This window comes from Garra rufa, chromosome 18 (assembly GCF_049309525.1).
Source record: "Garra rufa chromosome 18, GarRuf1.0, whole genome shotgun sequence".
Taxonomy (NCBI): Eukaryota; Metazoa; Chordata; class Actinopteri; order Cypriniformes; family Cyprinidae; genus Garra; species Garra rufa.
In genome coordinates, this window is record NC_133378.1 from 1,124,011 (window position 1) to 1,139,104 (window position 15,094).

The 15,094-nt window shown below is 43.5% G+C and overlaps 1 protein-coding gene across 1 annotated transcript in view; it reads right to left on the reverse strand.

Moving 5' to 3' along the window:
* LOC141291431 (ALK tyrosine kinase receptor-like) overlaps nucleotides 1–15,094 on the reverse strand; it is a 44,827-nt gene that overhangs the window by 19,511 nt on the left and 10,222 nt on the right. Inside the window, exons 5-6 of the mRNA XM_073823597.1 lie at nucleotides 14,592–14,758; nucleotides 9,124–9,218 (exon numbers count right to left, since the gene is read on the reverse strand). Coding sequence (XP_073679698.1) covers nucleotides 9,124–9,218; nucleotides 14,592–14,758 — 262 coding nt within the window. The remainder of the gene's footprint in view (nucleotides 1–9,123; nucleotides 9,219–14,591; nucleotides 14,759–15,094) is intronic.

A 15,094-nucleotide genomic window follows, 5' to 3' on the forward strand; every position in this document is an offset into this window, starting at 1 on the left:
TATTGGCCTACCACGCCCCTCTTGGTGGCCTCTCAGTGGGCAAGAATCCTTTGGTCATATGTTTCCTCCACGGTGTGCTTAGGCTAAGGCCTCGAGTTAGACCTCGGGTTCCTACTTGGGACCTCGCTGTGGCTCTAGAAGCCCTCTGTAGGCCCCCATTTGAACCTATAGAAGAGATTTCAGACAGAATGCTCACTCTTAAGACGGCTCTGCTTCTGGCTCTTCTCTCAAGAGAGTAGGGGACTTGCAAGCCCTTTCGGTGGCCAGTTACACTTCAGGCCTTCTATCCTCCTCCATTTGTGGAGCCCGACCATCGGAAGTATAATTGCATGTGTCCAGTGCGAGCTGCCCTGTGGCATAAAACGGAACAACAGTTTGTTTGTTATGGCCCCCCTAGGAGGGGGCACCCTGCTTCTAAGCCTACTATCAGTAAATGGATCATAGATGCCATTGCTACTGCCTATGAGTCCTCTGGCCTCCCTTCACCTTTGGGGGTCAAGGCCATTCTACTCAAGGCATGGCTGCCTTGAAGGCCCTTCTGGCAGGTGTCCCAGTTCAGGACATCTGCAACGCTGCGGGTTGGTCCACGCTACTCACGTTCGTCAGATTCTACGACCTTGACCTCAGAGCCACTCCTGGCTCCTCTGTCCTCTCGTCCTAGCCTTCCCTAGGCAGAGACTTCTATCCCTCTTGTTCTGGCGTTTCCCCAGACAGAGGTGTAATACCACTCCAGTCCTAGCATTTTCCCTAGTCAGAGGCCTTATCCCTCCTCGTCCTGGCAGGTTTCCCAGGTCGGAGACTTTCTTGTGTCCTGGCATGTTCCCCAGGCACATCTCTTTCCACTCTTGTCCTAGCAGTTCCTAGGCAGGGACTTGGAATTCTGGAGGTGTGGGTATCTCGTTCCCCATAGCGTTCGACGCAGCTCGAAGTTCCCGGAAGGGAACGTCTCAGTTTACGTTTGTAACCCTGGTTCCCTGAGGGAACGAGACGCTGCGTTGAGGGCCATAATTCCGGCATCCCTGCAGTGCTCGCTTCATGACGCCGGCTTCAACGCACATGCTTTTATACTTCCTGGTCGCCTACGCCACCCCGCCCGTGATGTCACCCCCGTCATTCGACTGGGTCGCAGACGACATTCAGAGCGAGGCTAGCCAATGGCGTTCACCATAGCGTTCAACGCAGCGTCTCGTTCCCTCAGGGAACCAGGGTTACATACGTAACCTGAGACTTTTTTGCCCTTCTAATTATGCTTTTAAAATTTTAAACATCAATGTGAGACACGCAAACATGTAGGCCTAGGTAAATGCCCACATCACCTCCGTAAACAAATGTGAACGTTCATAAAGTTCATCTCGGCTACTTCTTGTTTCTGGAAGAAGACGCATTGAGAGGAATAAGGAAGAATTTACCTCAGAAGAAGAACGCAATGCAAAAATTATAGTAACAACACATTTTATTATCAGTAACGGTAACAGCGTTGTAACTGGAAAAAAGTAATTATTTTGATTACTCGTTACTGTAAAAAAAAAAATGGTGTTAGTAGCACTGTTTATTTATAACGCCATTATTCCCATCACTGGGAATCATTTTTTTGGGCAGTTTTATGTCTAACATAGACATTAAAAACATTTTAATAGGTTTAACATTAGATTATCAACTCAGAATATATGCTAATTTAAAGAAAAACATCCATACTTTTTTTTGTAAATTGTCAGTTGCGGAAGCTTCCAGGCAAGCGGATTCTCTGCAGCTCGCCTCCGCTCTGTTGCTATGACTCGTCAGGATTGATACGCTTTCTCAGTTTTTTGCTGGTATGCAGCTGATTTAATGCGTGAGATAAGCTGCATGCTGCATCTCGGTTGCCAAATATCACATTGTGTTTGATGCTAAACTAACTCAACTAAATCAAAAAAACAAAAACATTGTAACTGTATATTTTCAGGCTTTCTCAAGCAAAGCAAATTTTGAAAGTCGACTGAAAACATATCTTACATTTTTGGTCATAGACAATCTTGAAGATATATGTTATTGCCAAGAAGTGGTACAAGCGTTAAATAAAAAAAAAATATATATATATATATAAATAAAGTACATTTTGTTTTCCGTATGCTCATGTCACTTATAGTCCTTGTTTGATCTTGTTGTTTGCAACGTTACTTGGCAATATTTTAAAGATATAATTTTTTGGTATTTGGCATGCTCTATAATTGCAGTAGTGTCACCCGGGTGGGAGATTTAATTCATATTCACTGGGAATAAAAAAATAATAATAATAATTCAGTCCATGCAGAGACATATAGAGCAGAGGAATCCCTCCATCTCCCCACCCTCTGAATATTATGTATCATAATGTAACTACATGTAAACGTTATTTGCTGATTTTTTTAACTTGGAAAAGCAGCTATATGTTTTTTTCTAGCATTTGAAATACTATAGATAAACCTGAAATGATAGAACAGGGATTGGAGAGGGGGAGGGCTCACCACTGTTCTAATTTGTTATTTGATGGTAACTATTGCATTAAATAAAGCTAACATACAAAATCTTATGGAAAAGTGTTACCAAAATCAGTTTATTGCTCATTTTGGTATCTTTTCCTATCTAAGCACAGTTTATGACACTGAGATTAGACTTCTCCTGTAACTCTGATGTCAGATTACTACAAAAACAAAATTTTTTTTCACTGGACAAAAATCGTCTAGGTTACGAAGGTAACCCTCGTTCCCTGAGTCCAATCATCTCTGAACCTTATTCAAAAGGCCAATGAAAATTGGCAAGTGGCATTTGCATGCCAAGCCACTCCCCGTACATACGGGTATATAAGATGGCGGCATGCAGCCAGTCATTCAGGTTTTTGCAGAGGAGCTGGATCGAGCCGGCGTCAGCGCGATGCCAGGGTCGTGGCAGGGGATGTAATGTCTCCGTTCCCTCCTTCAGGGAACGAGGGTTACCTTCGTAATCTAGACATTCCCCTTCAGTCGTTTCACTACGACGTTACATATGGGAACAGACCCTATGGAACAGGCCACGACCCTGACACCGCGTTACGCACAACCCCACGTGCTGACAGATGGACGTGTCAGCAGATGGAAATTGTAAAGTAACCTTTCCAACGCCCTGGGGGCCAGTAGAGGGGGCCCCACAGGGATGCCAGATGTACTGAAGCATGGGTTGGGGGGGGGGGGGGGGCGGAGCACATGAGATCTTCACATGTGGAAACGAGAATAATTCAATATATCCATAAAGCTTCTTAGGGATACACGAGGGAAACAGCGGTCTTCTCCGCTGGAAATATTGAAAAATATAGCCACAACCTGCGGGGTGAAGGAGCCCCATTCAGGATCACGGTCAGGGACTACTACGCATCTAGGCCTGACTGCGGGGCATGGATGACCCAGGGTTCGCCAGAGGGAACATTCTGAGAAAATGGTGCACGGATCCACGTGGGAATGGCGCAGCAAGCCGACACCAGCCGTCCTCCCGCTCACCTGAAGTCTTTATGTTAAGACACGGGAGGATACGGCCTCTACGCAGAGGTTGTAGAACCTAGCGAAGGTATTAGGTGTCGCCCAGCCCGCAGCTCTACAGATATCTGCTAGTGAGGCGCCATGAGCCAACGCATAGGATGAGGCAACACTCCTAGTGGAGTGGGCACGAACACCTAAGGGGCATGGCTCTCCCTGATATAAATAAGATAGGGAGATGGCTTCCACCACCCAATGGGCCAACCTCTGTTTGGAGACAGCATTCCCTTTCTGCTGACCTCCGAAGCAGACAAAGAGCTGCTCGGTGCGTCTGAAGTGCAGAGTACGGTGTACGTATATGCGCAGAGCACGAACAGGGCACAGCAGCACAGAAGCTGGGTCTGCCTCCTCCGGGGGCAGAGCTTGCAGGTTCACCACCTGATCGCGGAAGGGCGTGGTGGAAACCTTGGGCACATAACCGGGCCGGGGTATCAGGATGACGTGAGAATCTCCGGGCCCGAACTCAAGGCACGTTTCGCTGACAGAGAAGGCTTGTAGGTCCCCTACCCTCTTGATGGAGGCCAGTGCAGTCAGGAGCGCTGTCTTAAGTGACAGAAATTTCAGCTCAAATGGGGCCTCCCGTAGGCCGCCGGGGGGCGACAGAGAGATCCCAAGAGGGATCGAAGGGGACAGCCTGCGCTTCAACTTCTCTTGCAGGATGGAAAGCACTACTGCAATCGTGCATCTCTGTGGGTCCTCTCCTCGAGAGGAACACCAGTCAACGAACAGACCCCACCTCAGTGCGTAAGCCTGCCTCGTAGAGGGAACTCGGGACTGAGTGATGGTATTTCTCATGGCCTGGGGAAGGCCGGCGAGGTCTGACGCGTCCCGTCCAGGAACCAGACGTGCAGGTTCCACAGGTCGGGGCGTGGGTGCCAAATTGTGCCCATCCCCTGAGAAAGAAGGTCCTTCCTCAAGGGGATCTTCCAGGGAGGGGCTGCCGCGAGGGAAATGAGTTCTGGAAACCAGGTCCGGGTGGGCCAGTGTGGCGCAACCAGCAAGACCTTCTCCTCTTCCTCCCTGATCTTGCACAGGGTCTGTGCAAGGAGGCTCACTGGAGGAAAGACGTACTTGAGCCCCGGAGGCCAGCTGTGTGTCAGCGCGTCTCTGCCGAGAGAAGCCTTGGTCAGGGAGTAAAAGAGCTGGCAGTGGGAGGATTCGGGGGAGGTGAACAGTTCTATCTGAGCCTGGCCAAAATGACTCCAAATCAGCTGGACTGTCTCGGGGTGGAGTCGCCATTCTCTAGGGTGGGTGGACTGCCGTGAGAGCAGATCCGCTGCACGGTTGAGTTCCCCTGGTATGTGAATGGCACGTAGCGATTTCAGCCACGTTTGACTCCAAAGGAGCAGACGGCGGGCGAGTTGTGACATGCGAGGAGAGCGGAGACCGCCCTGGCGATTGATATACGCTACAGTCGCTGTGCTGTCGGTTCGAACAAGCAAGTGCTTCTGACGCAACGTCGATCGGAAGCAACGAAGGGCCAGAAGCAAAGCCAACAACTCGAGGTAATTGATGTGCCACTGCAGTCGAGGTCCTGTCCAAGAGCCTGATGCTGCTTGCCCGTTGCATACAGCACCCCAACCCGTGGTGGAGGCATCTGTGTAAACCACGATATGCCTGGACACCTGCCCCAGAGGCACCCCGGCCCGAAGGAAGGCAGGGTCTGACCACGGGCTGAATAGGCGGCAACACTGCGGGGAAACGCCAATCCGGAGTGTGCCACGGATGGCCCAGATGGCTGTGGTGCTGAAGCACCAGGTCCCTCTGTTCGCATAACAGGTCTCGCGAGTGAGCTATGAGAAGCCAGTCGTCGAGATAGTTGAGGATGCGAAAGCTCGACTGCCAAAGAGGGGTCAGGGCTGCCTCCGCGACTTTTGTGAAGACGCGGGGAGAGAGGGACAGGCCAAATGGAAGCACTTTGTACTGATACGCTCGACCTTCGAAGGCAAACCGTAGAAAGGGTCTGTGACGAGGAAGGATCGAGACGTGAAAGTACGCGTCCTTCAGGTCGATGGCTACAAACCAATCCTGGGAATGAATGCATGTTAACATGCGCTTCGTCGTGAGCATCTTGAACGGCAGCCTGAGAAGGGACTGATTCAGGGCTTTTTGGACATGATGAAGTAGGGACTGTAGAACCCTGACTTCATCTCGGCTGGAGGAATAGGCTCGATCGCATCCTTCGCCAGTAGGACTGCGACCTCCGTACGCAGGACAGCGGCATGCGTGTCCGAATGGACAGTAGTGAACAGGACGCCAGGGGTATCAAGGGAACGTTGACCGACGTGACCACGGTGAGGCAGCCTGGGGTGGGAAGGGGAAGGGGACTGAACCCAGAAGGATGAACGTCCTGGAGAAAAGTCAGACTGCCATAGGCAGTGCTTACCTTCTTCCCTGGTTCCCGCGCTGGCGATATGAGGCTCCGAGTCCGGTTTCCGAGGAGTGTAAGTGCTGCTCGAAAGGGGAACTCGGGGCCGGAACCCCAGAGGTGAGGAAAATTGCTCTTTTTTTGAAATTGTGGTGGTATTTGAATACACAGTGGCTCCCGGCCCTCCACCGGGAGCGGGGGTGCTGATGTCATCGTCCCCCGAAGAGCAATCTCCATCACCTCCGCTCTGCGCTGGGCCGCCAGCCTGGCATTGTGGGCCTCAGCAGGTGTAAGAGCTGGTTTCTTGGGGGCCGTGACCATGTGAGCGCACAAACAGTGAACGCACAAACCATCCGTGAACGCTGCCTCAGCATGCTCTCGGCCCAGGCATGTGAGGCAGTGTTCATGTCCGTCCTCAGAGGTGAGGAAACTGCCACATCCAGCAGCGCACGGCCGGAAAACCATTCTGAAAAGAACGTTTTACACAGCCGTGAGAAATTGCTCTTTCAGTCCCGGTCTGCCCAGAGAGGAAACCGTGGCACACTGTGCACTCAATGGGGCTTGCTCGCTGGAGTGCAGGAGGCTTAAATGGCCGTGAAAACGGCCGCCCACAGGATCCCGCTGGCGGCTGCCAAAACACTCTTTTAGGTATTTGCTCTTTTCGATCGGCAGTACGCCAGCGGGAGAGCAAACTCGCAGGATCGTCTTCTTCTTTTTTTTTGTAGCCGCTCGAGCATGAAGGCTCTGAAGCAAAAATCTGAATGACTGGCTGCATGCCGCCATCTTATATACCCGTATGTACGGGGGAGTGGCTTGGCATGCAAATGCCACTTGCTAATTTTCATTGGCCTTTTGAATAAGGCTCAGAGATGATTGGACTCTCAAGTGAGTTCCCATATGTAACGTCATAGTGAAACGAATGAAGGGGAACTAAGATTCATCCATTCTATCTCATTGCTGTCTAGGAGAAACAACTGATCTTGTGTGAAAATTTTCTATCCTACGGGGCCTTGTCCCCATGTTATGTAGCTTGTTATTTCTCTATTTGTTTCTCTGTTTCTGCCACGGGATTTCCATCCCGTGGTAACTAGGAATTACACAAGATTCAGCCCGGATTCAGAATAAGAGATGATGCCAACCCCTCAGAGGACCACCGATGATGCCAGCCTTGAAACAACATACAGCACTACACAATTTTTCTACAAGTTTGATTGCAACACATACTCATTACTATTAGTGTTCATCATCTGTTTTTGATTACACCATTACTTTTTTTTTATATTTATACCATATGTACATCGACTTAACATACAGTAGTCACCACTACTAAGCTACTTAATATAATTTAGTAGCCTACATTTTTTGTACAGCTGCTTTGCAGCGATTTGTATTGTGAAAAGCGCTGTACAAAAAAACTTGAAACAAATTTTAAACAATTACACTTTAAACAAATCAGTCATGTCAGTGTTACACAATGCTTACCCTTGGAAACAATGCTGGATGCTTATACCGCAAACCCTAGTGTGATGATTTATAACTATAATACTTCATTTAGGCAGGGAATGAGGGCATAATGTATAACTCTACACATTCCGAAGTGTCATCGGAAAGGGAAATGGCAGAGAGGATGGAATAAATGGCAGCCGCAGTGCTGCCATGCCGAATCGATGTGTGGCGTCAGATACAAATTGCTGGGCAAATATTTCATGGAGCAAGTGAGCCATTCAACATCAGTGGCACTCTCTCTCATGCCAACGGAGAGAGATTAGGATGCTTTGTGAAGTGCTCAGATCTTATAAAGATATATATCTCATCATGTCTAATGATGCTTTAAGATCATCACATTGCGAGGATCAAAGTGCCAGCCTTCAAGAGAGAATACTCCCTGCACATATTATTAATGTATGCTCAGGTTAAGCAGTCTGCTTTGCTGTTTATTACTGGTCCTTAATGCAAGGATAACTTACTGAAAGCTCAAACAAACTGGAATTATAAATGAATATCTTTAAAACAGCACAGCAAACAACTGTAAAGCCCTATACACTCCTTCTGGGAAGTAAACGACTTTTTCCTCACATTGTTGCCAGGGTCTGTATGATGGAGTCAGTGCCAAGTTGATTTGATCTGCCAAACGCTGAACCAAATGCATTGGTTCTTTTAAAGAAAAAAGCGAGACACCATAAGGCTCACAAATAAACGATCTTATCCCGTTTAATCCTAGAGGTTTGCATTAATGATTCCCATTCCTGTTCTTTTCCCAGCTGTGCAATATCCTGTGCTGATCTCCTTCAAATCCCTCTAAAGAGCCCCCTCAGACGGCTCACAATTTCGTGCACAATCAAAATGTGGAACTCAAGAGGATGCTTTTCTTGTCAATGTCCTCTTAGCACTGGCTTAAAGGTCTTGTCATTCTTGTGTCATCATTGACCTGACATTTCATTTAACGTGTCAGAGTCGCTGTACAAAGAGTTGATTCCAGCCTCAGCAGAGAGAGATTTGTATGAAACATCAGGCCTGAGCTACATCTATGGCTTTGTGTAATTAATCTTTGTTTCACCACACAATATGCATGTTTACATGCACTCATTTTGGTAAATCAGAATGAATTCAATATGTTTAACGATTCTGAAAGTTCCAGTATTCCAATCCAATTCATATTTTCACTAAACTAAAACTAAATAAATAATTACATGTAATTGCAACTTTTCATCTCACAATTCAGACTTTTTTCTTGCAATTGCAAGTTTATGTGTCACAATTCTGAGAAAAAAAAAATCAGGTAGCTGTGCAAACATCAGCAAATATTTTCAGTTTGTAATATCAAGCATGGAAACAGCATTTTAGATTTACATATAAAAGTGCCAACTGCTCACACCAAATCAATTCAATTGCCAGCTCTAGCACCCTCATTCTGAACAAAAAGTAGATGTCAACCAGAGAAAGTCAACTAGTCAACAAATACTCATGATACGCCCACAGAGGATCAATTTCAGATACCCTTAGAACTGTAATCATAAAAAAAAAATTGCTAATGCTAATTAAGTGTAGTTTCATGATGTTCTCTTTAGGTGAAGTCAGTTTTGAGCCTGAATGGAGGGGGTGGTACCAAGCACTAAAAACTAATTAGTGGATGGTTAATAGTTACATTAATAATTTCTTATTACAATGGCTACTTCTCTCATCTCAGAATAGAAAATGACAGATAATGAACAGTGAAGCTGCAATACTCACTTTCAAGGAAGCATTCCATGCTCAGAGTGAAGTTATCCACAGCAAATGCAGTCCCTGCACTAGAGGAAATATCAGCACTGAACTGCAGGTAGAACCTGAATGTGTGACAGAGAAAAACTGAGATAAATTAAAGAGACTAAGAATGTTTTTAAGCCAAAAATGAAAATGAAAAGAACAAATATGGTGGGAACTGGGCAGGAAAATGGATAGCTTAGAATAATAAACATTGGTAATGAAATGTCTGTAAACATATCTGTAAACAGGCTCATGATGTCATTCCAAACCACATTATTTTTATTAAAAACAAAACAAACAAACAAACAAACAAACAAACAAAAAACAAACAAACATGGGTTTCCTTTTATATACATTTTGTCTAAAAGCAAACAGAAATATTATTTTTCTCACTTATTCACACCCCCTTAATTTTTTGCAGCCTGATACTACAATTGTTTAAATGCATTTTTTTAAATCTACACTATGTACCTCATAATGACAAAGTGGAAACAGAATTTTAGAAATGTCTGTAAATTTATTAAAAAGAAAAAACAAAACAAAACTGAAATATCACATTTACATAAGTATTCAGACCTTTTACTAAGTACTTAGTTGAATCACCTTTGGCAGCAATTACAGCCTCAAGTCTTTTTGGGTATGACGCAACAAGCTTTGCACACCTGGATTTGGGGATTTTCTGTAATTTTTCTTTGCAAATTATCTCAAGCTTGGTCAGGTTGGATGGGGACTTTTCAGGTCTTTCCAGAGATTTTTGATAGAGTTCAAGTCAGGGCTCTGGCTGGGCCATTCTAGGACATAGACAGAGTTGTCCCTAAACCACTCCTGTGTTGCCTTGGCTGTGTGCTTAGGGTCTTGGTTATGTTGGAAGGTGAACCTTCGGCCCAGTCTCAGGTTCTGAATGCTCCGGACTAGGTTTTCATTAAGGCTGTCTCAATATTTTGGTGCACTGAGGTTTTCTTCTACTCTGATGAGTCCCTTAGTTTCTGCCGCTGAAAAACAGCCTCAACCAGCACACTTTCCTTTTGGGATGGTACTCTGTAGGTGATAAGCAGAGGTGGTTTCCCTCAAACAAGATGGGATTGACATGGACTGAGTTTGGCCACATCGCCATGAAGAGTGTTACACTGATAGTTGTTCTTCTGTAGGTTTCACATACATGATTATGTAGCCATCAGGTTCTTGGTCACCATTCTAGATGAGGCCCTTCTCTATCAATTGCTCAGTGTGGCTGACCCAGCTAGCAAAAATAGGTCCCCAGAACGTCCCCTAAATGGCCTCTGCGAACATCCCCCGGACGTCAGCGTGTAGGGTCCCCGTTACGTCTAGCGGACGTCTGCGAAGACCTCCTCCGGACGTTCCTGGGGACGTTCACAGGATATGCAGCGGCCATTCGGGACGTTTAGGGGACTTTCACTTTAAGTTCTCTGGATGTCATTTTATTTTACTTTTAGGCTAATCAAAGACAACAGACACATTGTATAGAGCAAAATACGTTTATTTTAATTGAACATTTGTAAAGTTGCAGTGCTCTTTCCGTGTGTGAGTGTGGTTTCCAGCTGTGGTGTTAGTCCGACGGCAATTCTTCTTGTTATCTTCTATCCTAAAACAAACAAATTAAAACATGCAGTAGTGTTATTATTTTATAATGTCTAGGACTATAGTTTGTCCATTGAAAAATAATTTGCAAAGACTTTTTATGTTTTTACGTTAGACCAGGCGGTCAGTAATTTAGTGTAGTTTAGTTTAGTTTAGTGTAATAAAGAAATCCGTCCCAAATGGGTTTTTTGCCGCATTGGCGTCTCTGTGTGTATTTTTACCACGTGAAAATTAAATACCTAAGTTCAGTTTCTGTAAATATCATGTACATTTAATCATTTCACCTTTATATGCTAACATTAGCTTCAAAAAGTGTTCACATACGCTAATGGCCAACAGCCGTACAGGACGGATAACTTCAGCAAACGTTTTAAAATGTTATCTTTTCAGCATTATGAGATACACAGTGGTTACGGTAGCTAATGTCTATAAATATAAAAGTATAAATACCTTTTCGACCGACGAAAGTGAAAACAAAAGGCCGTGTCTGAAGAAATAACCGGGAGGACTGTTAACTGTCACCAAGCAGCTGAGCGTTGCCATGGATACATGCTCGTAACCCTAAAGTAATGTCACTCGATCACGCGCTCATTTGATCTATACTTGCTTGTAGCCTATCTCCCAATGTGGCTATATTGTATTACACATTTAAATGAAAAATAATACTTTTCCTAAATAACTTTTCTTATTGGTTTACCAACAGTTTAATATGTAAATAGGTAGAATAAATTTATTTGTCTTACCTGTGTTATTTTCCACTTTCTTTTCCATTCTTCGTTTTCTTGGCTGCATTCATCACTCTATAACATACTTTTAGAGCAACCTAATTGTCTTCATGCATGGGAAATGCATAGGGCCTAATTGTAGCCTCTGTTCAATTATATTATTGAAGGGTATCATATTTTTAATGTTTAAATGACAGCTGCTAAAAACAGACTCATGATTTAATGACAACTTTAGTTACAGAAGTCACTCCAATTTTCTTTTTCCAGAAATGAAAGTTATTACATTTTAACATTAACTTCATTATACAATTAATTCAAATCCATTACATTTGCAATTTAGCCATTTAGCAGACGCTTTTTTATGATATGTAATTGATATGACGTCTCAGTTAGCCTAACGCAGTTTTTTTTTCTTTTTTTGCTAATTATATAATAAATATAAAACAGATAGGGGGGGGGGGGGGGGGAGGGTGCTCGAGCACCTGCCCCTTTTGCTCAGATGCCCAAAGTGCCCTTCTGTCAGAGGGCACCTGCAGGTCCTAAAAACTCCTCATTTTAGTTGCATCAAATTTAAGGCCATAAAAAGTTTTAAATATGTTAAATAGTATAAGAAAATACTTAATTATATAATTTAGGAGGTCGTACATTTGGGGAAGGAAAGACGAGAATCGCGATAGGGCTGGATTAAACTTCAAAAGGCAATGATGTCATTGAATAAATATGCACGCTGTAGGTTTCAAAGTCAAAACGCGGCACTGATGTCTTTGTATGAATGTTTCTGAAGGGAACCGACTTTCCTCAGAAACATGTCATTGTCATTTTCATTTATTTCCTGATAAACAGTGTTAATGCTGATTTGTATACAGCATTTACTAGGGAAACCTTATTTCAGCGCTCTTAAAGCGCCCCCTTGTGACAGAGAATGACTTTTTCTTTTCCACATTTTTTCAGCTCTTTACGGTCAAATTATTGCACTTATCGACCTACGTTGTTATTCAGCAAACACAGAGTTGTAAATGTGAAAGAAGTTAATGTGCCTTCTAAAAATCTAAACAAATAAGACAGTAATATTTATGTTTTAAATAAATATAATAAATAATAAACTCGATTTATCCCTTTTAATGGTATAAAGGCTGAAATTCCATTGTATAAGATAGTTTGTTTTGTTTTGTGTGAAGCTGTATCTGAATTATAAATCATGCCATTGTATGGCTTAATATTGTACCGTACTTTGTCAAATCCTACTCATACTGTTCATTTTACTTCTGCAGCTCTTAAACAGGGTCACAAATTGCCTTAAATTGATATTTAAAATATTTTAAATAGTGAAATAAAATTCCTTCCTTAATATGTTTGTTTTATTTCTATACTCTGCAGTAAAGCCTGTTGTCTACAATCTTACAATACAATACAAATTGTACAATACAATAAAATACAAAGTGAAAATAATATTACTGATTCTGTTGTTTGAGTTCTGAAACGCAATTAAAACTTCAAATAATGCATAATTTGTCTTATTAATGACATTGTTACTTGCTACATAAGTAACTGGATGCCTACAATGAGGTGATGGACCCTAGGGGCTCTTTAATGCCTTGTTTCAGATGCCCTTTTTATACTTTGAGCACCTGCCCCTTTAAAGGTCTCTGCACGGCCCTGCCTCAGAAAGTCCGCCAGCGAACGTTACAAATCGGACCAAATCCGAACGTCCCCAAAACGTCCGCCGGCGAACGTCAAAACGAGGACCAAATGCGGACGTCCTCAGAACGTCCGCCAGCGAACGTTACAAGTCGGACCAAATCCGGACGTCCTCTGAACGTTATAAAGCGGACGTACTGCGGACCTAAACGGACATTCGCAACGTCCGGGGGACGTCCCCTGTTTGCTGAATGAGTGACCAGCTCTAGGAAGAGTCCTGGTTGTGCCAAACTTCTTCCATTTGAGAATTATGGAAGCCACTTGGAAAACTGAGGGATTTTTGCTGCAACCTAACAGAGAGGTGTGCGGCTTTCCAAATCATGTCAAATCAATTTAATTTACCACAAGTGGACTCCAATCAAGGTGTAGAAACATTTCAGCAATGATCAAGAGAAATGGGAGGCTAAATTTCAAGTGTTGTTGCAATACTTATGCAAATATGATATTTCAGTTTTGTTTTCTTTTTAATAAATTTACAGACATTTCTAAAATTCTGTTTCTACTTTGTCATGAGGTACGGACATTTATTTATTTATTTATTTATTAATATTTATATATATATTTTAAATTATTCTTTTGTGTTCTAAGGAAGAAAAATAATTTGGAACAACTAAAACGTATATTACGACTACAGTAGATCTCATCAAATTCCTCATGCTACATTATTTTGAATAAATCCCTGGGATTTAAAACCTCTTGCCCTCTATAAACTAATGCCTCTCATAATAATAAATGGGTCAGTATTGGCTTTTTGGGTCATAGGGCATGAGGCTTTGCAGCTATACTGTGAAGTGTTGAATAAATCTAAAAACTGGACTACAACAAGAAAAGGAAGGAGGCCAGGAATGAAATTTTAATCGCCCTCTGTGGAATGGAATTAGCGAGGCTCCGGATAACAAGAGCAGAGGTTGGGGCTTGGGGAATTGTGGGGGTTTTGGGGGGGTTAGATGAGATTCCAATCAAACATGTAGAGATGTAACAACCTTCTATTTTCCTCTGCCCTCCTTACTCTTACAAGTCAAGAACAGTTGCTAATTGGAGTGAAAGTGTGGATGAATGGTGAGCTTCTTCATTGATTTTTTTTTTCTTCTACCTTTTTTTTTTTTTTACTTTTTGATAGAGTGATATGGTGGTGAGCACGGGATGTGCAATGCTGTGCTGGGACTATTGGCAGGGACATGGCACCAGTGGGATTTATTAGGATTTTAGAGTAAATGTGTGGGTTTGTGCAAAACCAAAGGTAAATGACTACAGTCTGCACAATGCTGAGTGAAAACTTATTGCATATGCATCTGAAACTTGAATTTGCATTCATTCTTAAGTTGAGACTTTCCTGGAATTGTTTACCTGATTATGCCATTGTTAGGTTTCACATCAAGTGCATACTCAGACCACGTTCAGCATAAATTTGATGGTTGTGACTAGACTTACAGATCCACCAAACCGAAGAGTGGTAGGGTAATGAGTTTCCACCCTTTCCCCATATTAGCTTCGCTTGTTGAGTTCCAGAGACTTCGCTGACCCTCAGGACCTGTGCTGTTCTCTATAATCCAGAGCGATAGCACTCCATTTGAAGATCCACACACCCAGAACTTGACCTTTAGAAGAGATCACAAAATCAGATTTAAACATTGACGCATGTGCCGTCAGATGTTCTTTTCCAGTCACAAAATTGGCAGACATTTCATGAATGATTACGCATAATCTAATCTATTTTCTGCCTCAAATGGACAACAGTCTTTTCATTGATCGTTTGAAGCATATTGCGCTCAAAAAGCCAAAAACTGGCTGAAAACCAGCAGTTACAATGTACAAAGGAAATTTGGTTTATTATAGAAAGTGCCTTATTCACAGAAGTTTTTGCCAGCAGTTTTGCCAGCCACTTTTTGAGTGCCACAATTAACGTTTGTATACATTTGCTACTAAGCATTTTT